This window comes from Jaculus jaculus, chromosome 1 (genome assembly GCF_020740685.1).
Source record: "Jaculus jaculus isolate mJacJac1 chromosome 1, mJacJac1.mat.Y.cur, whole genome shotgun sequence".
Taxonomy (NCBI): Eukaryota; Metazoa; Chordata; class Mammalia; order Rodentia; family Dipodidae; genus Jaculus; species Jaculus jaculus.
The window spans coordinates 36186024-36212502 of record NC_059102.1 but is presented as its reverse complement, the minus strand read 5'-3'; the positions used below and the strand labels follow the sequence as shown (position 1 = coordinate 36212502).

The window sequence follows — 26479 nt, the reverse complement described above, 5'->3', positions numbered from 1 at the left end:
GTCACAGGAAAGTGTTTCTACTTGAAAGAAGGAGTTAGCCACTTACTACTTGGGTGCATCGCCTGATGAGAAACAGCTTATGAGAGCAAGTTTATTTCAGGCATACAGTTTCAAGGGGACGTTTTCTTACTAAGGAGAAAAGCATGGCAGCTGGCTCACAACCTCACCTATCTGCAGCAGAGAGAGTGAGAGCAGCAAGCGTGTGCTGACTCAGAACACCCAGTAGACTAATCAACCCCAAGTCTTCCCCTAGAAACACATGTCCTCTAGCAAGGCACCACATTTAAAAGGTTCTATCAGCTGGGGGCTGTGGACTGTCAGAAAAGCTATGGCTTTTATTTTTATTTTATTTTTTTTATCTCTTTGCAGCATAGAGGTTGAACCCAGGACTTTGCATGGTAGGCAAGCAGTCTGCCACTGACCTGTACTCCCAGCCCCCCCCCCCTTTTTTTGAGGTAGGGTCTCACTATAACCTAGGCTGACCTGGAATTCACTATTAGTCCCAGACTATCCCTAAACTCACAGCGATCCTCATACCTCTGCCTCCTGAGTGCTGTGATTAAAGGTGAATGCCGCCATGCCTGGCCCTGAAAATTAGAATTTTGGAAAGCTTATCTTTCCAACTGTGAATCTGATAGTTTCCCAATACTTTAAAGACAATGAGGAACATTGGCTTTGACATTAGTGCTTTTTAAAAAAATAGAATGAAATATATCAGCATTAGAAAGATAAGCCAATGGATTTTAATGTAACAGGATATAAAGTTTTAAAATATGGGTTTAGGTTCCAATTACTATGAATTCCTAAGAAATTCTGCTTATTTCAAGTTTTAGTTTAGAATGAAAAAACAACAGGATATCTCAGAAGATCATTAAAATTACTCCTTTATCTGGGTATTTAATTTACTGGTAGAGTACTTGCCTAACATGTAAGGCCCTGGATTCAACCCCATATCAAAAAACCATATAGATGAAAACCCTCTTCCCTTTTGCAACTTGTGTGAGGCTGAAATTTCATACTTTGACTAAAGCAAAATACAGAATACATTGAATTACTGAAGTAGACATGAGAATCTGACTGCTGACATGATACAAGACATTTTCAAAATTGCAAAACAGTTCCACTCTTACTTATTTTTTGTTTATATATAAATATATTGACTGAGACTGTGGAGATGGCTCAGTGGGTAAAAGCCCTTGGTGCATAGGCATGAGGACCTGAATTTGAATCCTCACCATCCACATATAATACAGGTATGGCTGACCTCTGGATTCTACACAGTTGTGCGTACACATATACATGTATACACCCCCCATAAAAAACTTTAGTAAATATATTGTGTTAATATGGATAGCATTTATCATTTTATCTAATATTTAATTTTTCTGTTTTATAATATACCAAATATAGACAGATATAACCTGTGCATACAAAAGCTTTGGTGGGGAGGCAATAGAGCATACAGATAGTAAAGACTCATGAACCAGGGAAGTAAGTAGTGATGCAATTCATGGACTTGACTCATTTTATTTTATTTATTTGAGAGAGAGAGAGAGAGCAGGCATGCGAGTGGGAGAGAGAGAGAGCAAATGAGCATGCTAGGGCCTCCAGCCACTGTCAGCGGACTCCAGATGTGTGTGCCCCTTTGTGCATCTTCCTTATGTGGGTCCTGGGGAATCGAAACCCGATCCTTCCGCTTTACAGGCTAACACCGTAACTGCTAAGCCACTTCCTCAGCCCTGACTCATTTCTTTTTTGTTGGTTTTTTGGCATTCACTATGTAGTCTCGGGGTGGCCTCAAACTCATGGCATCCTCCTACCTCTGCCTCTGAGCGCTGGGATTAAAGGCATGTGCCACCACACCCAGCTTGACTCTTCTTTTTTGCCTGACTTAGGTATTTGGCTCGGGTAGGGGACCTTGAAGCCACTAACACTGAAGACCCAAATCTGAATTATGGACTTGTGGTTGACTGTGGTAGCAGTGGCTCTCGGATATTTGTTTACTTCTGGCCAAGACATAATGGGAACCCCCATGATTTGCTGGACATCAAACAGATGAGGGACCGCAACAGCCAACCTGTGGTTAAAAAAATCAAGCCAGGTATGAATATCTTTTGTTACTTTAGTCTCTTACCTGTTAGAGGCAGGATGGAGAAGAGAAGAGAAAGGGGAGAAAGAAAGCTACTTGTTTTTGTAGGAGTGTGGGTAGTGGAAGGAATATCTTACTCATTTGTCATCCTACTTAAAAAATGTGTAGGATTTTAAATAGAACCTTATGGGTTATCAGTTTTCTGAATCTTACGGGATTTTTGTTTCACTTAAGGAATCTCAGCAATGGCCGACACTCCAGAACATGCCAGTGACTACCTTCGCCCTCTGCTGAGCTTTGCTGCTGCCCACGTGCCTGTGAAGAAGCACAGGGAGACCCCTCTTTATATCTTGTGCACCGCAGGCATGAGGCTCCTCCCTGAGAGGTGAGATGCAAGGCTTGGGCAGTGGAAGCGGCAGCACAGGGGCAGAAAAACAAGTCCCCAGCAGCGTCCTCCGAGTTCCTAGTCTGTGTGGATAGAGGCACACCACACACAGTTCACAGGAGGCACCTAAAGGCTGCTTGCTCAGAAAGAGAGTTAGAGCCATCCCTGTTCCCAGTTATAGTACAATCTCTTGGTCACATCTTCTTGTCATATTGCCTTAGTGTCAATATCTACTTAAGATTGCAAAGGGGTTCTGAGTTGGGGTTGAGGGTAGGGAGTGGAGGAAGTGGTAAATATGAACTATAAAATGTGTACAAGGAGAATATTATAGAAGGGCAGTAGAAGGGTTACCGGAGGAACTAGATACCTGAGGCAGGAGAGCTAGGGTAGCAGTGTGCCTTCTCTAACTCTGCCTGGGTCCTAGTGATAACTACTGTTGCAGTCAGGTTTACATTGCTGGTAGAAAACACCCAACCAAGAGCAGCTTGTGGGGGAAAGGGTTTATTTTGGCTTACAGACTCAAAGGGAAGCTCCATGATGGCAGGAACAAACAATGGCATGAGCAGAGGGTGGACATCACCTCCTGGCCAACATCAGTTGGACAGCAACTACAGGAGATTGTGCCAAACACTGGCAAGGGGAAGCTGGCTATAACACCTATAAGCCCACCCACAATAATTCACTGCCTCCAAGAGGCTTTCATTCCCAAATTGCCACCAGCTGTGGACCTAGCATTCCGAACATACAAGTTTATGAGGGAATCCTGAATCCAACTACCACAACTACTAAATCCTTCCTCTCGCTGCCACAGACATCTGTCTTCACTGCATTAGATCAGTTTTCTCAGCCTCAACCACTGAAGTCTTTTCTGTTTGACCTCAGAAGTTCAGACTGCCGTCTTTCCACCTGATCCTCTTTCTGCATCAGAAGAGCAGGAGGGAGAGACATTAAGTCAGACCCCACCATTTATAATTTTTCCCCTTTGATGCCTCCTGGATCCCACCACACTTACCATGGATGTGGAATGAGAGTGAACTCCCTGAGCTTTATTTGTGGTTCAGTTTCATTTTGAGAATACAGTATTGGCCAGACTTCCATCAGTGTGTTAAACACCCCAGGGGAACAATTTGAAAGAGGAAAGATTTCTTTTGGTTCACAGTTTCAAAGGTTCTCATCAGAGGTTGGCTGGTGTTGCTATTTCTAGGCCTGTGCTGAGGCAGAAAATCATGGTAGGAGGACATGGTAGAACAGAACTGCTCACCTCCTGATGACAGGAAGTGAAACAAGATAATGTTCTGAGACAAGATGTAGTCCCCAAGGATATGCCCTAACCAGGTCCCACCTTCAAAAGTTTCCATTGCCTCTCAATGCCATTGAATTATGAATCTCTCACCATTGATTAGGTCAAAGCCTTTAGGATCCAGTTACCTCTGTGATTGGATTTGCCAGCTAGGGACCCAGACACAACATAGCATTATCTAAGTCACAGCAGATAATTAATATGAAATCTATTCTATTTCATTTTATTTAAAAAATATTTATTAGAGAAAGTGAGAGAGAATTGGTACTTCAGGGCCTCTAGCCACTTCAAACAAACCCCAGCTGCATGTGTCCCTTGACACATCTGGCTTTACATGGGTACTGGGGAATCAAACCTAGGTCCTTTGGCTTTGCTGGCAAATACCTTAACTATCTCTTCAGTCCTTATTTTTATTTTTATCTTTTTGGTTTTTGAGGTAGTCTCACTCCAGCCCAGGCTGACCTGGAACTCCCTCTGTAACCCCAAGCTGGCCTTAAACTCATGTTGATCCTCCTCCTTCAGCCTCATGAGTGCTGGGATTTAAGTGTGTGTGCCACCATTCCCAGCTGAAATCTACTCTATTAATGAATTATTAAAAATTAATTTATTTACAGGCAGAGGGAGAGAGCGAGAGAGAGGAGAATGGGCATGCCAGGGCCTCTAGCCACTACAAATAAATTCCACATGTGTATGTCACTTTGTGCATCTGGCTTTATGTTTGATACTGGGGAATTGAACTTGGGTCATTAGGCTTTGCAGGCAAGTCTACTGAGCCACCTCTGAAGCCCCACTTAATGAACTTTAAAGCATATAATGCATGTTGTTTGTGTGCAGTGTTCATACAGCAGATCTCTAGAGCTCGTACATCTTTGACTGGAACTTTATTTCCATTTTTCTTAGCATAATGCCCTCAAGGTTCGTACACATTACATTGCAGAATTTCCTTGTTAAAAACTAGTTTCCCTTTTATGTACATAAACTTGCTTTTGTTTTGGTTTGCTTTGTGTATATGTGTGTGATGCGTTGTGTGTATATGTGTACATGCTCTTTCAGCATCCCAGGCACTTGCCTGCAATGGGGGGTGCTCGTCTACGGTGGCTGGAGACAGACGTCAGGTGTCCCACTCCATCGCTCTTGCTTGTTCTTTATTTGAGCCAGAATTTCATTGATACCAGTGCTTGCTGTGATTTTTTTGCAAGCCTACATGATTCTCTGTTCTCTCCTCCTCTTTTTGGAACTGGGTTAAGGCATGTGTGGCCAGCTATGTACATGGAATGTGGAGGTCCTTACTAAGCCTGGAGCTTGCTGTTTTTCAGTTAGACTGGCTGCCCAGTGAGGCCCCAAAATACTCCTGTTGTGCTGCCAAACCTGGCTTATTATGTCATTGTTGAAGATCAACCTCATACTTGTGCTCTACCCACTGAACCATGTCTGCAGGTTCCCGATTTCAGTTCTTTTGGATAAATTACCCAGAAAATCAAGATCATGGGAGTTTTTTTTTTTTTTTTTTTTTTTTTTTTGATGGAGGGTCTCATTCTAGCCCAGGCTGACCTGGAATTCACTATGGAGTCTCAGGATGGCCTCGAACTCATGGCGATCCTGCTACCTCTGCCTCCTGAGTGCTGGGATTAAAGGTGTGTGCCACCATGCCTGGCTCATGGTAGCTTTGTGTGTGTGTGTCTAGTTGGTGTTCTACCATGGAGGTATGTCCCTATATAAGTTTTTTGACTTCAGTTTGTGTTTGTAACTGTTGTACCATTTTGCAGTCTTGCTAACCAGGGGTTCAGTACTTCCACACCTCTGCAAGTACTTGTCTTCAGTTTTTCTGCGAGTCCCCATTCTCAGGTGTGAGGTGATCTGCTGCATTGTTGATGTGTATTTCCGTGATGACTGGTGACTCTGAGGGTCTTTTGGGCCTTATAACCATTTGTCTTTGGAGAAATGTCTCATTAAATCCTTAGTCCCTCCCCCCTTTTTTTGTTTTTTTTTTGAGGTAGGGTCTCACTCTGGTCCAGCCTGACCTGGAATTAACTATGCAGTCTCAGGGTGGCCTTGTACACACAGCGATCCTCCTACCTCTGCCTCCTGAGTGCTGGGATTAAAGGTGTGCGCCATCACGCCTGGCCTCCAGTTCTCTTTATGCCTCAGTATGTAATTTCTCTGAAGTTAGGATAGTTAAGATCTGTAGTGTGATTTAGAATTTTTTTTTTTTTTGACATAGGGTTTTGCTCTAGTCCAGGCTGACCTGGAATTCAGGGTTAGCCTTGAACTCAGCAATCCTCCTACCTCTGCCTCCTAAATGCTGAGATTAAAGGCATGTGCTGCTACCACACTCAGCTTGGATTTTTTTTTTCAAGGTAGGGTCTCGCTCTAGCCCAGAATTTCTGTTTTTGATAGAGGTGATATTCACATCATCCAAAAATATTAGAAACCCTGGGAAGAGAATAGACAGTAGGCAGTGAGGACACTACATCACAAAGCCCTGACTGGCTGAAGGTCTTGCAGCTAAGGAACTGGGAGAAAAGCCAGAGAAAAAGCTAACTTAAAGGTCAGAAAGGCAGATCTGCCCAGTAAGGTTGGGTAGAGGAACCTGGTTGGTTTGGCCACCGTTAGTGTGTCTGGAGCAATGTAGATAGTTGCTTGACCTCCTGGCACTGCCTAACATTGCTTTTGCTTGTCAGTGGAGTTCCTGTGGAAAGAGAACTCACTGTCTAGTTCTACTCCATTTTCCTGAGGGTCAGTATGGAGAAATGTGCCTCCTTTGCTCTTCTGCTCATTTTCAGATCAACTCTCAGTAGTGCATCTGCCTTTTCTAGGCTTAGTGAAATCATTGCTGTTGCTTCTGAGACCAAATTAGTTGCTAACATAGTGGGACTATTACTGCAAGAACTGGTTTTGTATGATTTTTTTTTTGAGGTAGGGTCTTGCTCTAGCCCAGGCTGACCTGTAATTCACTATGTAGTCTCAGGCTGGCCTCGAACTCACGGTGATCCTCCTACCTCTGTCTTCCAAGTGCTGGGATTAAAGGCGTGCACCACCACGCCCGGCTTGATTTTTCTTTTTACTTTATTAACATTTGTGAGTAATACTCTTGAATCACCTAGACTGTATTTTGAATTTATCGGCACTCAAGTTTTATTTTTTTACTAATAGGCTACCAGGATTTTCCTGCTTCTCTTTTGTAATAAAAATCTCCTGTAAAATTTATACAGATTACAGGATAGTATTTTATTATAGGAAATTTCAAATGTATTATAAAAGAAAGAACAGTACATTTGAGTTCTCATTTTAACTTAGCACTCAACTTCGATTGTTGTCCACATTTTCCTTTAAAAGTCTTTTGGGGGGCTGGAGAGATGGCTTAGTGGTTAAGGCACTTGCCTGCAAAGCCAAAGGATCCCCAACTCTCCAGGACCCACGAAAGTGAGATGCACAAGGTGGCATGTTCATTTGCAATGGCTGGAGGCCCTGGCATGCCCATTCTCTCTCTCTCTGCCTCTTTCTCTCACTCAAACAAATAAAATATATTAAGTTTATTTTTGAGATAGGGTATCACTAGCCCAGTATGACCTAGAATTCACTATGTAGTCTCAAGCTGATCTTGAACTCACAGTGGTATTCCTACCTCTGTCTCCCAAGTGCTGAGATTAAAGGAATGTGCCACCACACCCAGGCTAAAAGATTTTTAACTCTTTTTTTTTTTTTTGAGGTAGAGTTTCACTCTAGTCCATGCTGACCTGGAATTCACTAGATAGTCTCAGGGTGGCCTTGAACTCATGGTGATCTTCCTACCTCTGCCTCCCAAGTGCTGGGATTAAAGGCGTGCATCACCAGGCCTGGCAATTTTTACCTTTTTAATTGACATTTTTCAGACTGAACCTGATGTAATCTGATCACAATCCCCCATCCTTTCTCTTGTCCCTTTTTTCCTTCCCCTTAGCTCCTTTTTTATTTTGTTCCCAGCTAGATCTCCGTTAAAATGGGGCTGTGTTGGGCTGGAGAGATGGTTTAGGGGTTAAGGCACTTGCCTGTGAAGCCTAAGGACCCAGGTTCATTTCCCCAGGACATACATAAGCCAGATGCTCAAGGTGGCACATGGGTCTGGAGTTTGTTTGCAGTGGCTAGAGACCCTGGTGTGTCCATTCCCTCCCTCTCTCAGACAAATAAGTAAAATATTTTTTTCTTTTATTTATTTATTTATTATTTTTCTTTTTAAAAAAAATTTATTAACATATTCCATGATTATAAAAAAAATCCCATGGTAATACCCTCCCCCCCCACACTTTCCCCTTTGAAATTCCATTCTCCATCATATTACTTCCCCATCTCAATCGTAAAATATTTTTTTTAAAAAAGAAATGGGGCTGGGGAAATGGTTTAGTGGGCTAAGCATTTGCCACACAAGTGCAAGGACCTGAGTTTGGATCTTTAGGCATGGCACTATGCACATGCATGCCCAGCACTAGGGAGGTGGAGACAGGAAGATTCCTGGGGCTTAATGGATACCTAGTCTAGTCAAATCAGTGAGCCCAGGGTGCAGTGAGAGACCCTGCCTTAAAAAATATGGTGGACAGTGATTAAGTAAAGCACCCAACATTGACTTCTGACCTTTCCACACAGGTGCTACATGCATACCAGCACACACACACATGAGCATACCTATACACACTCACAAACATACACATGCCAAAAACGTTTTGTTGTTGCTTTTGGAGATAGGGTCTCACTGTAGCTCAGGCTGACCTGGAGTTTACTGTCTTCTCAGGGTGGCTTCAAACTCATGGCAATCCTCCTACCTCTGCCTCCCAAGTGCTGGGATTAAAGGTGTGTGCCCAAAATTTTTCAAATCAAGAAGTAGGGGTGAAAAGATGGCTCAGTGGTGAAGGTGCTTGCCTCAAAACCTAATGAGCCAGGTTTGATTCCCCAGCACCCACATAAAGCCAGGTGCACAAATTGGCACATGCACCTGGAGTTCATTTGTAGCGGCTGGAGGACCTGGTGTGCCCATTCTTTCTGTATGCTATTTTCTTTACTTGAAAATAAATAAGATATTTTAAAAAATGAAGAAGTAATTGAGTTTTAGAAAATCAAAGTTCTGTTCCTGAGCATTGCATGGGGAGTGTTTTTGTTTTTAACATAAGTGAGGTCATATTACATTATAGACATCATTTGTGGATGATTAGGACTCAACAAAGTATATTGAATATCTTTTTGTGTCAACACATATACATAGAAAACGGCCTCACTTCTTTTAACACTGTATAGTGTTGCATTGTATGATGTACCATTAATTAATTATTGAATAGAATCCATTTGCTAATGTCTTATTCCGGGTTTTTCATTGTTATACTCCATATTGCTGTAGTAGTCCTCTCTTCATTTCTTGTTTCTAACAGATTCTAGCTTGGTCAAAGGTAAAGCACATGTAGACTTATTATTAAAATATTTTATTTATTTGAGAGAGAGAGAGAGAGAGGGAAAGAGAGAGTGGCAAATAGAGAATGGGTGTGCCAGGGCCTGTAGCCACTGCAAACGAACTTCCAGATGCATGTGGCACCTTGTGCATCTGGCCTCATGTGGTTATTGGGAATGGAACCTGGGTCCTTTAGCTTTGCCAGCACTAAGCCATTTCTCTAGCTGCACATTTAGACTTTTGAGGCAGTCCTGGGTTGTTCTTCAGCAAGGTAGCGCTGGTAATTTATGTTGCAACAGCATTGAAAGCTGTTGGCCATTCTTTCCTATCGTCACCAGACCTGGCAAGGCACTTGTGTATAGCTCAGATGCAAATCCAATCCCCATGTGAACTTCTTGCAAGACAGTATGTATAAGACACTGTACATGACATTCTTTTGGAGAATTATTATTTTAGGTATAATTTTATACTTTAAAAAGATTATTTATTTGAGAGAGAGAGAGGGAGAATGGGGAATGGGTATACCAGGCCTCCTGCTGCTGCATATAAACTCCAGATAAATGTGCCACTTTGTGCATAATGGCTTATGTGAGTCCTGCGGAACTGAACCTAAGTTCTTTGGCTTTGCAGGCCTTAACCACTAAGCATTCTCTCTAGCCCTATAATTGTATACTTTTAATGTTAACAACATTTTCACTGTCATGCTGATAACTATCTGAGTCAGTAGGATAGTTTGTAATAACTTTAAAAACACAGCTGGGCGTGGTGGCACACGCCTTTAATCCCAGCACTCTGGAGGCAGAGGTAGGAGGATCGCTGTGAGTTCGAGGCCACCCTAAGAATACATGATGAATTCCAGGTCAGCCTGAGCTAGAGTGAGACCCTGCCTCGAAAAACAACAAAACATACCAAAAAAAAAAAAAAAAAAAGTAACAAAAAAATCCAAGCTCATTGTTTTTTAAAAACTTTGTTTTTTGACAACTTCCATAATTTTAGACAATAAACCATGATAAATCCCTTCCCTCCCCCCCTTTCCCCTTCACAAATTCACTCTTCATGATATCCCCTTCCTCTCTTCATTAGTCAATAATTGGTTTGCTTTTTTCACATTTTTCCTTAGATTTATATTACTGCCTTTTTCTTTGCCGCTGCAACAAACTCGAGATGCATGTGTCACTTTGTGTGTCTGGCTTTATGTGGGTGCTGGGGAATCAAACCTGGGTCATTAGGCTTTGCAGATAAGTACTTTAACTGCTGAGCCATCTCTCCAGCCCCCACATATTTTTATTTTTTTATTTGCAAGCAGAGAGAGGCTAAATGGGCATGCCAAGGCCCCTTTGGTGTGATTTTTATAAAGAAAAACAAAACAACCCTTGCAAGATGGAAAAGGAGATTTAAAAGTTAATTATTCACTTAGGTAAAGGGTTGTATAAAAACTTATGGAACTAATAGTCTTGTGTGGTCATGTGAGGCATTGTCCGTACTGAGTCTGATCTGAGGGTTAAATTGTGCTCCTTAATTTACATCTTCCTTTCACAGAAGTTAGGAATAATGTAGGTATAAGTGTTTCATAGATTATAAGAGTGTGCTGCAGTTTCCTGTGACTTATTCATACACGCCCTCTGAAAGGCATAAAGCCGCATTCTCCTCTTTTAACAGTTATAACATCGTATAAGAAACATTGCCTTTTGTTTAGGAAGCTGTACTTTGGAGGCAGTTTAAATATCTGAATCTAAGGAGGTACCAAAATGAAGCAGGGCTAGATAAGTGGAAGCAGTAGATGTGCAGTGACATCGTGACAAGTCTAAGTGGAAGGACAAGGTAGGGCAGTGAGAAAGAGGTCCTTTTTCTGTAAGAGATGAGGTCTCACTATGTTGTCTAGGCTGGGCTCAAGTAGTCTTCGTTGCTGCCTCTTGGGCTACTGGGCCAGGGGAGAAGATGGTTAATGATTAACTTTGGGAATTTTGTTCTTTTTTTCAGGAAGCAGTTGGCTATCTTGGCTGACCTAGTGAAAGATTTGCCGCTGGAGTTTGACTTCCTCTTTTCCCAGTCTCAGGCAGAAGTGATCTCTGGGAAGCAGGAAGGTACTGGGACTCGATGGGTAGAGCTGGAGTTGAGTTCTCTGTGAGCCAGCCATGGCTCCACCTCCTTAGCATGTGTTTAGGGTTACTGTCTACATCTGCCTTTTATTTTTCTGTCAGTAATTTTCTTGATTCTGCTGTATAGTTTGTTTGCTAATTCTGCGTTCCTAATCTGCTTTAGATGGTTGATTTTAAAAATCATAGTTTATGTCTGCTTTCAACTTAGTACTAAGAATTGTACTTTGCTTAGACTTTATTAGTATTAAGTGATGATTCCAAATGGATCTTTAATTAGCTAACTATTTTTGAAAACTTATATTTCTAAGACTTGTGTAGAGTTTGCCAAATTCAAGTATAAAGCAGATTATTAAAGTAAGAGAAAAACCTTAATTTTAAGTAATTAGGATTAGGATGAGTTACTTTTGTTTTGCTGTGAGTTCTTGCTTTATTTGAAATATTATGCAGTTTTGGTACTTTCCTAAATGCACTGATGGGTTTGTACTTTGGTATAGTCGAGTTTATATTCCTATGGGGCTCAAATGTGGCCATTCCAATAAATTACTTGTCTTTCTTGTTCCTTTCTTTCTTTCTTCTTCTCTTTCTTTGTTCCTTTCTTCCTCAATCCCCCCTTTCTTCTTCCTTCTCTCATTCCCTTCCTTCCTTCTTTTGTTTTGATAGGGTCTTGTAGCTTTGACTGGTCTGAAACTTACTATGTAGACCAGGCTGGCCTCGAACTTGCGGTGGCTCGTTGGTCTCTGCCTCCCTAGCATAGGGATTACAGACATGTTCCCCCATGCCTGGCATTTATGTGTGTACCAGATAATTGAACTCAGGTCCTCATGCCTGCAGAACATCTCTTGACAGGCAGAGCTATCCCCTCTGCTCTCCTCCTCTCCCTCATCTTAAAGCAGGAAATCAACCTGGTTTAGGTTCAAGCTCAGCTTCTTACTTGCCTTATGTGGGCTGATTCTAATATATATATATATATATATAGTCTTTAAATCAAAGCCTTGGCACTATGTTTGGGTTTGTTCCCCATGCATCAGCCAGTGTGGGACCTGCACAGTGGTCTTGCCCACATTTTATATATAGTGAAGGCTGTGGATATCTTGTTTGGGATATGATCCATAGATGTGTAGCTTGGTGGTGGGCCCAGGGGTTTATTCACATTCATAACTTTACTCCCTGAACTATCTGCTTCCTTGGAGCTCACGTTCATGATCCTCTGGTCAGAAAAGCAGGCTTTCATTTCAATTTGTTCACTCTGCCAAGCCCTTGTCTTGAGTGATTCTTCATCCAGGGCCAGTTGACAGGAAGACAGAAGAAGAAAAAGAAGTGGTATGATTTCTCCCCATGTGCTTGAGGCTGTGGGTCCTCTGGGTACCCGCCCATCTGGACCTCTGCTGTTGCAGGACTGCCTGGGCAAGATAGACCCTATGTGGTGACACATACCTGCAATCCCAGCACTAGGCAGGATGAGGAAGGAAGATTGCTCCAAGTTTGAGGTACAGAGTGAGTTCTAGGCCACCTTGGGCTACAGAATGAGACCATCTCAAAAAGCAGACACAAAAACAAAAAAAGCAGACTGTCTCTGGACTATTGGGGCCCACTTTTCTGTTTCATGTACTAGTGAACAAAGCCTGAAAGTTCTTTCTGTCCATACTAGTGCATGCTCATGTTTCAAGTTGCTTTTGAGTATCTATGCTAAGAGGAAAAGAAAGAGAGGCTCACTACTGGTTTGGGGCATTTTAAATTCTTGCTTCTTTCCTGTTGTCCCCACTATCCTACTTAGAGGGTGCTTAAGGCTTCTGTGTAGAGCACCCAGTTAGAATGCACATCCCGTGGGGCCATGAGGTCAGTGAGCTTATTCTACCTCTCTTGGAAGCAGGATTGCAGACTCATCTCTCCCCCAGTGTGAAATCAAACCAAAGTGCTCCTATGTGCTAAGCAAGCACACTTTCACTGAACTGCATACCCTTAATATGTATTTTTTCTTTTTTTTTAAACCTTTATTAGCATTTTCCATGATTATAAAAAAATATCCCATGGTATTCCCCCCCCCCCCACTTTCCCCTTTGAACCCTTAATGTATTTTAAACATTTATTTTTATCCGTAGTTCCCATTCATTTTAGGAAAACTGAAAGATGCAAGTAATTGTAAAAGGAAGAACAGTTACAAGGTCGAAGACTCAGGGGACTGGGAGTGTTGTTCAGTGGTGATTCTTGCCTAGCGTGCCTGAGCCCTGGGCTCAGTACCTTGACAGGAGGAGAGTCCAAACCCATATGCCAAGAGTACGGAAGAGAGTAGTATGGTCTATTTTTCTTCCAAGAAAGGAAGAAAAGAATAGTTTTAGGGAGAGATATAAACATGATATAGCAGTAGATAATTAAAGAGGCCTTTTATATTTCTAATTTAGGAGTTTATGCATGGATTGGAATCAACTTTGTTTTGGGAAGATTTGACCATGAAGATGGTAAGTAATACTGTCTGCTTGTGATAATTCTTTTATTTTCTCAATTTTATTAAACATTTTCTATGATTACAAAAAATATCCCATGGTAATACTCTCCCTCCCCCACTTTTATGATAATTCTTTAAGGGCTGAAGGCTGAAGTCATAATCATCAGTCGTATTTAAGTGCTAGTGTTTGTTTTTTTTAAAACTCCAGTTTCTTCATTTTCCAGACCCAATTTGTTTTCTTTTAACTTTTAAATGTGATAGCTTCAAACATATATAAAAATAGGATAAGTAACCAAGTGAAGCCATCATCTACAGTCAGCACTGGAACACTTGTACTGTGCCCAGGTTCCCTCCACATAGCACAGTGGGCATGGCAGCAGCAGAACTCTCACCCCACCTAGCTTGCTTTTGGTTTGCTCTCTGTTTTTGAGACAGGGTCTCACTACAGCCTGCACTAGCCTCACATTCCAGATCCTTGTGCTGCAGTAGTCTCCTGAGTGCTTGGATTATATTTATTTACCATCATATCATGCCTGGCTTCCTACTGATTTTGGATTCTTTTTTGAGGCAAACCCAACAGACTGGCCTTTTTTCTAGGTAGGGTCTCACTCTAGCTCAGGCTGACCTGGAATCACTATATAGTCTCAGGGTGGCCTTGAACTCATGGCGATCCTCCTACCTCTGCCTCCCAAGTGCTGGGATTAAAGGTGTGCACCACCATGCCTGTGGCCTTTTTTTTTTTTTAAGATTTATTTTTATTTATTTATTAGAGAAAGAGAGAGAGAGAGAGAGAATGGGTGTGCCAGGGCTTCTAGCCACTACAAACAAACTCCAGACGCAAGTGCCATGTGCATCTGGCTTATGTGGGACCTGTAGAGTGGAACCTGGATCCTTAGCCTTCTCAGGCATGTACCTTAACTGTTAGGCCATCGATCTCTTCAGCACCCCCCCCCCCTTTGAAGTTGGGTTTCACTGTAGGTCAGGCTGACCTAGAATTTACTATGTAGTCTCAGGATGGCCTTGAACTCACAGTGACCCTCCCACCTCTACCTCCCAAGTGCTGGGATTAAAGGCATGAGCCACCATGCCTAGCCCTCACTGGTGTTTTGTTTTGTTTTTGAGGTAGGGTCTCACTCTGGCTCAGGCTGACCTGTAATTCACTATGTAGTCTCAGGGTAGCCTCAAACTCATGACAGCCCTCCTCCCTCTGCCTCCTGAGTGCTGGGATTAAAGGTGTGTGCTACCAAGCCCGACTCTCCCGCTGGTGTTTTCTTGAGGCAGGGTTTCACTGTAGCCTACGCTGATCTGGAACTCACTTTGTAGCATAGGCTGGCTTCAAATACATGGTGGTCCTTCTACCTTTGCCTGCTGACTCCAAATGTGCTATTTTATGTATGTATCTCTAATATTAGAGTTTCAAAATAAACAAAACCATCCAATGACATTTTAAAATGTAACAGAATTAACAATTCCTGATATGCAATACCCATCTCAAATTTTTATAGATGTTTTGTGTTTATTTGTAGTTGGTTTGTTCAAATAAAATCTGAAGGGTCATATTGCATTTGATTGATAAACTTGTTTGTTTTTTTTTTAAATTAATAACAGTTAACCTTACCATCCCACTCCTCTACCCTTCTGTAAAATAAAAAGGCATCAGGGAGTATTGGCACATGCCTGTAATCTTAGTCATTTTAGCACTCAGGAGGTGGAGGTGGAGGTGGAAAGATCAAAAGTTCAAGGACATCCTCAGGTATCATAATGAGTTGGAGGCCACCCTGAGCTACATGAGACCCTGTTGAGAGAAGGAGGGAGAAAAAAGAGGGAGATGGGTTTACCATGTCTTGTGGGGTCTTTAGCATACTTTTACTCTGTGTTCCTTATGTCTTGTATACTGGAGGTCAGCTGTAGAAGCTTGCCTAGACCCAGATTTGGTTCCCTCTGATGGAATAAATCACAAATAATGTGGTGGTTTTCTACTGAATTACATCAGGAGTTTCATCACATCTGGTTGTCCCACTTTCAGTCATGTTCAGGGTGCCAGCCCAGCCTAATATAATCTGTTACAAGCATTCTTTATTCATTCACCTCTCACCCAGTGGTCATGTTGCCCAGTTATGATTATGGCTTAGATGTGTTTCCATTAGAGGTTACAAAATGGCTATTTTTATGACATACTTTCTGTATTTAAGAGCTTGGATTATTTACTTATTTATTATTTATTTATCTTACATGAGAGAGAGAGAGAGGGGGGGGAGGGAGGGAGGGAAGGAAGGAAAGAGAGAGAGAATGAATAAGAATGGGTATGCCAGGGCCTCCAGCCACTGCATACAACTCAGGTGCAGGCACTACTGCATCTGGCTTATGTTGGTACTAGGAACTGAACCTGGGTTGCTAGGCTTTGTAGGCAAACACCTTAACTGCTAAGCCATCTTTACAGCCCATTAGCTGAGATTTTTATATAATGAGTTTCTTTATCAATTCTTTTGGTTACCTTGAAAATTCTTATGGGAAAGAGAAACTAAACACCTGATTCTTTTTCCTTATTTACCAAGTTTCTGAGCAACAATTGGTATCCTAGTGACTTCCCAAGGTAGCTAGTAAAAGTTTGTAATTGTCATTAACTTACAGATTTACATATATATTTGATCCAGTAGAACCCACAATATCAGGGCTGTGTGTATAGCTTAGAGCTATAATACTTGCCTAGCTTGCACAAAGCCGTGAGTCAATACCCAGCACCAAAAGAAGAAGAAACACACACACACACACATACACACACACACAAACACACACACACCTTTAGGTTACTACTGTCCCCTTTAACACACTGCCCATCTTGTGTTTCCTTCACTGTCTGCCATGTGTCCTACCCTAGATGGCTTATTTTACTGATGTTAAAGATCTTGGTTTAAATAAATACATATGCTTAAAGTGGTACATGCATCTGGAATTTGTAATTTTTTTAAAGAAAAGAATCACATCAATAATAGTATTAACAATGAGACTGGGGCTAGGTGGATAGCTTAGTAGTTAAGGTGCTTGCCTGCAAAGCCAAAGGTTCAATTCCCCAGGACCCACATAAACCAGATATCCAAGGTGGTGCATGCATCTGGAGTTCGTTTGCAGCAGCTAGAGGCCCTAGTGTGCCCATTGTCTCCCCCCCAACCTCTTTCTCTCTGTCAAATAAATAAAATAAAATGTTTAAAAAGAGAGACTACTAGGATCCCATTTAAGTTATCTGTTTCTCTTGTCTTTTGGGTATATCCCATTGTGGGTACCTAGCTGAAATATCATGCTTGAGTCCCTTGAAATAATTACTCTATAGTATATGCAGTCAGTAAGTTAATTTATGTTAGCTTGCTGTCTAAGTTTTTAAGGCACTACCTTTTTTTTTTTTGAGGGGGAGTTCTTCCTTTAGGGCTAAAGTTTCCTTTTTAATCACGTGCCTCTCTGTTTCTGTATTATTTATTTCAGAGTCAGATGCTGAGGCTTCTCAGGAATTGGCAGCAGGACGCAGAAGGACAGTAGGGATATTGGATATGGGAGGAGCCTCTCTCCAAATTGCTTATGAAGTTCCTGCCACAACCTCTGTCCTTTCTCCAAAACAGGTATTTTGCCTTATATGGAAATTCATTTTAAAAAGCTAGTATTTTAGAAGGAATGCTATCTGGATTTAGATTAGCCTGCATAGGTCCCATTATTTGTTCTGTGGTGGCTAGCTTGGGTTATCTTGAGAGGGTTGCCTCCTAAGTGTCAAAAAAGCATAATGCTAAGGCTGGAGGTGGCTTAGTGGTTAAGGAGCAAAGCCTAAGGACCTAAGTTTGACTCTCCAGATCCCATGTAAACCAGACACACAAGGTGATGTAAGCACACAAGGTTGCACATGCACACAAGGTAGTGAATGTGCCTGGAGTTCCATTATAGTGGCTGGAGGCCCTACCACACCAGTTCCTTCCCCCCCCCCCCCCCCGCACCTCTGTCTCACATTTAAAAAAAAGGCCAGTCTGTTGGGCTTGCCTCAAAAAGCAAACACCACCCCCCCCCACACACACACAATACTAGCATCTATCTCGCAAGATGCAAGGATGAGATGATAGTACAGTGTGAAGCACTTAGCAAATAGCCCATCGTAAGTACTTGATACACTGTACTTAACACTGTATCTCCTAGATAGCTTGAAGAGTAACCATGGTGCAAATAAATCCTGGATACTATTTGATATACACCCTTTCCTTTATTGTTCCTGTACCAAGCTTCCGTTGCCTACTGGAATATAAAGTGTATTATTTTTTTTTCTTTTTGTGGTTCTAGAGTTGAACCCAGGATCTTGCATATGGTAGACAAGTGCTCTACACTGAGTTGCATCTGCAGCCAAGAATATATTTTGAGGGAGAAGTTTCATTTGAGCATCTTGTGTGTGCAAGAAAGAGGACATGTTAGTTAAACTGTGGAGATAGTGCTTTGCAGCAGACCATGACAGTTCTGTAATTTGATGTGAATCAGTTTCTTACCCATGGTGCTATTGTTGTCTTGGGCTAATTATTGTAAGTGACGATGATCATACAGTGTTAAGCACCATCTGGTCCCTACCAAATCTCAGTAATAGTCCTCTCCCCTGCATTGAGGCAGTCAAAAATGTGTCTTTATTTTTGTCCACTTGAGACCGTAGGGTTGAAATTGCTCCTGGCTGAGACACTGGTTTAAACAGCTGGGACGATGTGGGAATTGGCAGCGCTAGTCCCATTTGCAAAGAGTTGAATAGGAGCCATGGAAGGTGAGCTCTCTACTTGGGCCAAGAATGACAGCAGGCTTTTTGTAGAGTGGAGGCTGCACGAAAGACATACTCCTGGATGGAACAATGTATACAAAAGCAGGGGCTGGAGAGACAGCTTAATGGTTAAGACACTTGCCTGCGAAGCCTACAGACCCAGAGTTCGATTCCCCAGGACCCACATAAGCCAGATGCATAAGGGGGCGCATGCATCTAGAGTTTGTTTGCAGTGGCTGGAGGCCATGGTGTGCCTATTTTCTATCTGCCTATCTCTCAAATAAATAAAAATAAAATATATTTAAAAAAAAAAACCAGAGAAAGCAGCACAGAGTCTAGAATGTCTGAGAGTAGTGAAGAGCCTGATACAGAGTAAGATTTTCAGGGGTAGTACTGGAAAGATAGATAGAATTAGATCATGAGGGAGTCTCAGGGCATTGTCCAAGGGACTGTTTTTTTTTTCAACATTTTATTGTTATTTATTTGACAGATAAAAGGTGGGGGAAGAGAGAGAGAGAGAGAATGGGCACTCCAGGGCCTCCAGCCACTGCAAACAAACTCCAGATTTGTGTGCCCTCTTGTGCATCTGACTAACATGGATCCTGGGGAACTGAACCTAGATCCTTTGGCTTTGCAGACAAACACCTTAACCACTAAGCCATCCCTCCAGCCCGGAGGGTGTTTTTTGTTTCTATTGATTGTAGGCATCCAGCAAGGATTTTGAGCAATTCAGTTGTATAAGCTTCAGTTCAAGTATAAAACAACATTAGAAGATCCTTCCCAGCTCTAAAGCTTTGTGACCATTTGGGTTGTGTGCTGGTCTGTTTTCTTTTTGTTTTTCTGAGGTAGGGTCTCACTCTAGCCCAGGCTGACCTGGCTCTCACTCTGTAGTCCCAGGCTGGCCTTGAACTCACAGTGCTCCCCCTACTTCTGTCTTGAGTGCTGGCCCACTGGTCTATTTTCTTAGAAAGTAATTTTGGTATGAGTAGCAGAAAGAAATGTTGGTCAGGAAACCTTGAGTGAGAGGCAGTAAAAGTCGAAGTAAACTGGCATTAGAAGGAAGGAGGCAGATTTCAGGGGATATTTTGGAGTGAAAAAAAAAAAAAAACACCAATGTAATTGGGTGATTGGTTATGATGGTATGAGCAGGTAAGGAGAGATGGCAAGCAGTCCTGAGGATGCAGGTTGCTTAACTAGAAGGGTGGGAAACCCATCCATCAAGGGGAAAATACAGGGTGAGGGTAGGATTAACACAAAGCAAACCATGTGTTCCTGAGGGTGTTGATGAAGCTTCTAGCTCTGAAGCCCTAAAACCAGAACTTGCAGACTTGGGTTGGTTGTGTGTAAGCTATCCAAGGCACATATGTGTCAGTATTTCCCAAGGATTGTTGGAAATAAGAGTTTGGCAATTAGCAGGATGCCCTTGCTAGGGTTGGAGATTCTAGGAACTAACTTGGTTGTAAGACATTTTAGTTTACATTGTAAATATATGTTCTATAGTTGAAATCAGTGCATGGTTCTAGTTCTAAGGAATAGGTTACATATGGTGCTGGGTTAGATGGGAAACCAACATTAGTGAAGTATACTAGCAAGTGACACATTAGATGTAAGTATAGCAATCAAACAGTTCCTAAGGGTGGATCTTAGTGTTTAGTGACAAAGGAAGGAAACAGTACAACATTTTAAAATTATTTTTTAAATTATTTCTAAATGTCTCCCAGATGTTTTGTACTACTCATAAAGTTATATATCACTTACTTTTACATTCTAGAACTTTTTTTTTTTTCAGGTAGAGTCTCACTCTGGTCCAGGCTGACCTGGAATTCACTATGGAGTCTCAGAGTAGCCTCGAACTCTCAGCAATCCTCCTACCTCTGCCTCCCGAGTGCTGGGATTAAAGGCATGTGCCACCATGCCTGGCTCTAGAACATTTTTATCACCAGAAAAAGTAACTCCATTATTCCACTTTCCCATCACTGACCACCACTCGTCTGCTTTCTACTCTCTGTGCGTCTGCCTGTTCTGTGCCTTTTGCATAATGAAACCACACAGTGTGGCCCTTTGTGCCTCACTCTTCTTAAGCAAGATCTTCCCAAGCAGAGAGTGGAGTTGCAAAGGAGAAAGTGAGGCAAGGGCGAGTTATCATAGTTTATTGTCTGTAATTAAGGAAGTTGTCAATTAAAAAGTAAAAAAAAGATCTTTCCAAGGCTCATGGATGTAGTATGTGTGAGTACACCATTGCTTTTGATGGCTGAATAGCTTCCCATTGACTGACTATATGACATCTGTTTATCAGTAGATACACATTTGGCTGGGGTGATAATGCTGCTGTGAACATTCATGAGCACTTTTCTGTAACACCACTTTTCGGTCTCAGGTATAAATCAGGAGTGGAGTTGCTAGGCATACACTAGTATTTTCACAAATTAAAAATTAAAGAAAAATTAAAAATAAATACAATCAAAACTAATTTCTAGGGGCTGGTGAGATGACTCAGTGGTTAAGGCACTTGCCTGCAAAGCTGAACGACCTGGGTTCAGTTCCCCAGTAGGTACATAAAGCCAGATGCATAAAGTGGCATATGTATCTGGAGTTTGTTTAGAGAGGTTCGAGGCCCTAGCATGGACATTCTCATTCATCCCCCCTCTGCAAATAAATAATAACATTTTGAAAACTAATTTCCATTTTATAAGAATATACATTATTCACTAACCACATTAGAATGGTCATATATGATATGGGGCAGAAATGGGAACAGATATAAAGATAAATAAGAATAAATAAAACAAAAAGGGGCTTTGCCATGACACTTTACCATGACCTTAGGAACATGATTAATCTCTGTACTTGAAGTAAAATAGACAAAAGCAAACAAGCAAAAACAAAACCTGTTCCTGGAAGTTAAAATAATTGAATTTCCCTAAATGTTCAAACTGGTTACAAAGAATATTAAAACTTCTTGGGTAGTTTTAGAAAAGACTGCAGAAGGGCTGGAGAGATGGCTTAGTGGTTAAGTGCTTGCCTGTGAAGCCTAAGGACCCTGATTTGAGGCTCGATTCCCCAGGACCCACGTTAGCCAGATGCACAAGGGGGCGCATGCATCTGGAGTTCTTTGCAGTGGCTGGAGGCCCTGGTGTGCCCATTCTCTCTCTCTCTCCCCTTCTGTGTGTGTGTGTGTGTGTGTGTCTGCCTCTTCCCTCTCTCACTCTTTCAAATAAATAATTAAAAATTTTAAAAAAAGACCGCAGAATAGATCTCATGATGATCTCTTTTGAACTAAAGAATTTTTTCCCCCTAATGGTGAAAATAGCAATTTACTTTATAGAATTCACATTGGAAAATACAGATAAATACCTAACAGAAAATAATGTCAACTCAAAAAATCTTGCCTTCTCCTGGATATCCATGACCTTACAGTCCCTGATACTACCTACACAAGACCATAATAAGAGGAGGAAAAGAATTGTGACATCAAAATAAAAGAGATACTGATTGAGAAGGGAAGGGGATATAATGGAGAATGGAGTTTCAAAGGGGAAAGTGTGGGGAGGGAGGGTATTATCATGGGATATTTTTTATAATCATGGAAGTTCTTAATAAAAATTTGAAAAAAATATCTTGACTTCTATATATTACTTATTGCTGTGCCAAAATACCTGACAAAAGTAACTTCATGGAGGAAGAGTTTGTTCTGGCTCCCAGTTTGAGGGTACAGCCCATCATGGTGAGAAAGGCATGGCAGGGGCATGAGGCAGCTGGCTCACAGTGCATCCATAGTCAGGAAGCAGAGAGAGATGGGTGCTGGCCCAGGCTTACTTCCTCCTCTTCAGCTCAGGACACTGGTTTGTCGATGGTATTGCCCACCGTCAGGGTAGGCCTTCCCTTTTCACTGGAACCTTCCTGTAAACATGTTGGATTTTAAATCTAGTCAAGTTGACAATAACAGTTAATTGTAACATTCTGTAAGAAAGAATTTGAGCCTCTAATTTGGCTTCTGACTTGTGTGTGTGTGTATGTAGAGGGGAACAGGGGACTGTTTGAGATAGGATTTTGGTATGTAATTACATACTGTCCTTGAACTTGTGGCCCTTTTGCTTCCACTTCCTGCTTGCTGAATGCATTCCCAGGCTGAGCTCAATATGGCCTCTTATTTGTACATTGTGGTACAGTCTTGCCATTTATATCTGTGTCTGAAGTAACACCTTGAGGATGGACAGATGGCAGTTGACACCTTGAAGAGTAGTCTTAGAAAACAAAGCTGAGTGATAAACAATGCTGTGATTTTCTGGACCTGAAGCCGTTTTCTTTCTCCTGACATTGTATGGCAGGAAGAAGCTGCCAAGGTCCTGATGGCGGAGTTCAACCTGGGCTGTGATGTGCAGCACACTGAGCACGTGTACAGAGTTTATGTGACGACTTTTCTGGGGTTTGGAGGCAACTTTGCCCGGCAGCGCTATGAAGACCTTGTGCTGAATGAAACTCTTAACAAAAACAGGTACTTTTGACATGAGATCCCCATCCATCCATCCATCCATCCATCCATCCATCCATCCATCCATCCTTCTTTCTTTCTTTCTTTCTTTTTTCTTTTCTTTTTTTTTTTTTTTTTTTTTTTTTTTTTTTTTTGAGGTAGGTAGGGTTCTTACTCTAGCCCAGACTGACCTGGAATTCACTATGTAGTCTCAGGGTGGCCTTGAACTCACATTGATCCTTCTGCCTCTGCCTCCCGAGTGCTGGGATGCTAGGCATGTGCTACCATGCCAGGAAAGATCCACATTTCTAAAATAAAATGTCACCAGGCTTCAGCTATTCAGAGAAAATAGGCACATCCAGTTAAGGTAGATAAGTCCACAATCCCTTCTCCTCTTTATTCCTGCCAATGGGCTGCCTCCACCATTTTTCAGTACCTGGTCTAGACAAGGGTCTATGTCTTCTTTATTATTAAAACTGGCAAAAAGATACAACAGTTTATTGTGATTTGTTGGTCTACTGTATTCCACAGCCAGACATGATCTAATAAATATTCCATTTAAAATGTGCAGCATCATGTAGCTCCTAGCAGTTCTGTCTGTGTGCTATGCTCAAACATGTCTGTTAATAACAGAAGAGGTCATTTTATGTGAGTTAGGTTTTCTAGGGTGCATTAAACGTAAAAAACATATGTAGTTACAGTTACCTTTAAAATGGTCTTTCCAGTACAGAATATCCCGTTTTTCCTCCACAATTGGATAGATCACTGATTCCTTGTTTTTGAGGTAGGACATTGTGAAGTGGATTTTTTTGTTTGTTTGTTTGTTTTGTTTTGTTTTTTGAGGTAGGGTCTCACTCTCACTCAGGCTGACCTGGAATTCACTGTATAATCTCAGGGTGGCCTTGAATTCAGGTAAGCCTCCTGAGTGCTGTGATTAAAGGCGTGCGCTACCACACCTGGCTTTTGGTTTATTTTGACTATTTGATATTGAAGTAAAACATAATAAATTAACAGTTATTTTCTTCCATAAAATTATTTATATTCGTTTATATAGCTGGAGATAATAGCTTGAAGAGGGACTAATGTATAGCATTTGTGATAATTTCTATAGAGCAATCAGTAATGTAATGGTTCTCTCTAACAAGGATTCTCTGATGAGCTGGGGAGATGGCTCAGCAGTTAAAGGTACCTACGTGCAAAGCCTGACTATCTGGGTTTGACATCCAGCACCCACGTAAAGCCAGGAGCACAGAGTGGATCATGCATCTGGAGCTTATTTGCAGCAGCAGGAAGCCCTGGTGTGCCCATTCTCTCTGTCCTTGCAAATAAAAATAAATATTTCAAAAAAGATTCTGAGTTTTCCTTGTAGTTGGTGAGATATTTTGAAATAGACTACTGTTAGTCCAAAGCATTCTGTCGCATTGAACCCCCTCCCCCCCACCTCGACTTGTCCACTCACCTTCATCCCACGGAGTCTGCTCTTCCATGTCTGCTCTGTGGGATTGACGAATAATTAACTATTGCTGCAGTTTTATTCATTTGGTCTCCATGTAATTTCTGTCCTTGGCCAGACCTGCATATTAATCTGTAGTAATGAGAATATGATTGCTAGACAAGTGCAGGCCAGAGAACATTGCTGTGTGATGGCCGTGGAAGAAATCAGAGGCTCCATGCTCTGTCGTTCGCTTTCTGGGGGTGGCGCTTCTCCTGCTCTGTTCCAGCACTGTCTTTCAAAGCCAGGCATCACCTCTGTGCCTTTTTCAGGCCGCCCTTCCCACTTTGCTTTCTCACAGGTTTTTTTGGTCTTATTTTTTAATTAATTTATTTTTTATTAATTAGTTTTGTACTCAGAGAATACAGTCAAGTTGGTACCATTGTTAGGCTCATCCATGTCCTATGCCCTCCCCCTGGCCTCTCCTTGTTGAGGCATATGGGTTATGCATTGTGTCTCACAGGTTTTTTGTTGTTGTTTTGTTTGTGTTTCTGTTTTTTCAAGCTACATTTGGGAAATAGACTTACTGATGAAAAGATTGAAGAGCATTGATCACTGACTTTTTTTAAATTTAATTTGCTTGTTTAAGTTAAATGTGTATATGTTGCCTCTTCATAGTAATGTTACACTCCTTCCTTGTCACCAGGGACGTCATGAAAATAGTGCATCTATGAAACACATTGTAGTTCTTAGATGAGTTCAGTAACCTCAAGTTTTATCTGTTTTTGTCACTGCAACAGATTGCTGGGCCAAAAGACAGGCCTGAGTCCCGACAATCCTTTTCTGGATCCCTGCCTGCCTGTGGGGCTCACTGATGTGTTGGAGAGGAACAGCCAGGTCCTGCATGTGCGAGGAAAGGGAGACTGGGCCACTTGTGGTGCAATGCTCAGCCCCCTGCTGGCTCGTTCCAATACCAGCCAGGCCTCACTGAACGGCATTTACCAGTCACCAATTGACTTCAACAACAGCGAGTTCTACGGCTTCTCTGAATTTTTTTATTGTACAGAGGATGTATTGCGCATCGGTGGCCGCTACCATGGGCCAACATTTGCCAAGGCTGCTCAGGTAACTCATTACTAATAGAGATGACTCATGCTGGCTATGGGATATGTGTGTGCCAGGTAGTATACAAAGGGCTTTGCACACATGATCTTACTTGATTCTTTGTAGAAGGCCTATAAGCCCTTATTTAACAGAGGAGAAAGATTAAGTAGTTAAAGGAACACTTTCTGCAGAGCTGCCTTCTTTTTTTTTCCCCCAAGGTATGGTTTCACTGTAGCCCAGGCTGATTTAGAATTCATTATGTAGTCTCACGCTGCCCTCGAACTCACAGTGATCCTTCTACCTCTGCCTCCCAAGTTCTGGGATTAAAGGTATGCACCATCATGCCTGGCTAAACTACCTTAATTAAGTTTCCATGAGTCATTTTCCTCCAATTCGTCAGTAATCATGTTTGAAGTTTGTTGCCAAAAGAGTGTCACCTCTTTTTTTACACTTTGCTGGTTGTGATAAAGATGCTCTTGATGATCATTGTATAAATGGGCAAGTCCATTTTTCTTTCCTTGATTTGAGCTATATTAAGAAGCCACAGTGCTGTGAGGTCAGTAATAGTAGATGTAAAAAGCAATGATGCCAGGTGTGGTGGGGCACACTTTTAAATGCAGCACTTGGAAGGCCAAGGTAGGAGGATCGCTGTGAGTTCAACACCAGCTTGAGACTATATAATGAATTCCAGGTCAGCCTGGGCTAGAGTGAGACCCTACCTCAAGAAACAAACAAACAAAAAGTTACAAAGTGGGGCTGGAGAAATTTCAGTTTCTGGTTAAGGTGCTGACCAAAGTGGCACATGCATCTGGAGTCCATTTGTAGTGTCTGGAGGCCCTGGCATGCTCATTCTCTGTCTCCCTTCTATCTATCTCTGCATGCAAATAAATAAATAAATTTTTTTTAAAGGAATGATGATAGCTGGGTGGGTTGGCACACACCTTTAATCTTAGCATAGGGGAAGCAGAGGTA

General features: G+C 41.9%; 1 protein-coding gene across 1 annotated transcript in view; it reads left to right on the top strand.

The window, feature by feature from the left end:
• The window catches only part of Entpd7 (ectonucleoside triphosphate diphosphohydrolase 7), a 57031-nt gene that overhangs the window by 16344 nt on the left and 14208 nt on the right, over positions 1–26479 (top strand). Inside the window, exons 4-10 of the mRNA XM_004669879.2 lie at positions 1896–2101; positions 2324–2474; positions 11168–11271; positions 13686–13742; positions 17207–17340; positions 22829–22995; positions 25204–25528. Of these exons, the coding sequence (XP_004669936.1) occupies positions 1896–2101; positions 2324–2474; positions 11168–11271; positions 13686–13742; positions 17207–17340; positions 22829–22995; positions 25204–25528 (1144 nt within the window). The remainder of the gene's footprint in view (positions 1–1895; positions 2102–2323; positions 2475–11167; positions 11272–13685; positions 13743–17206; positions 17341–22828; positions 22996–25203; positions 25529–26479) is intronic.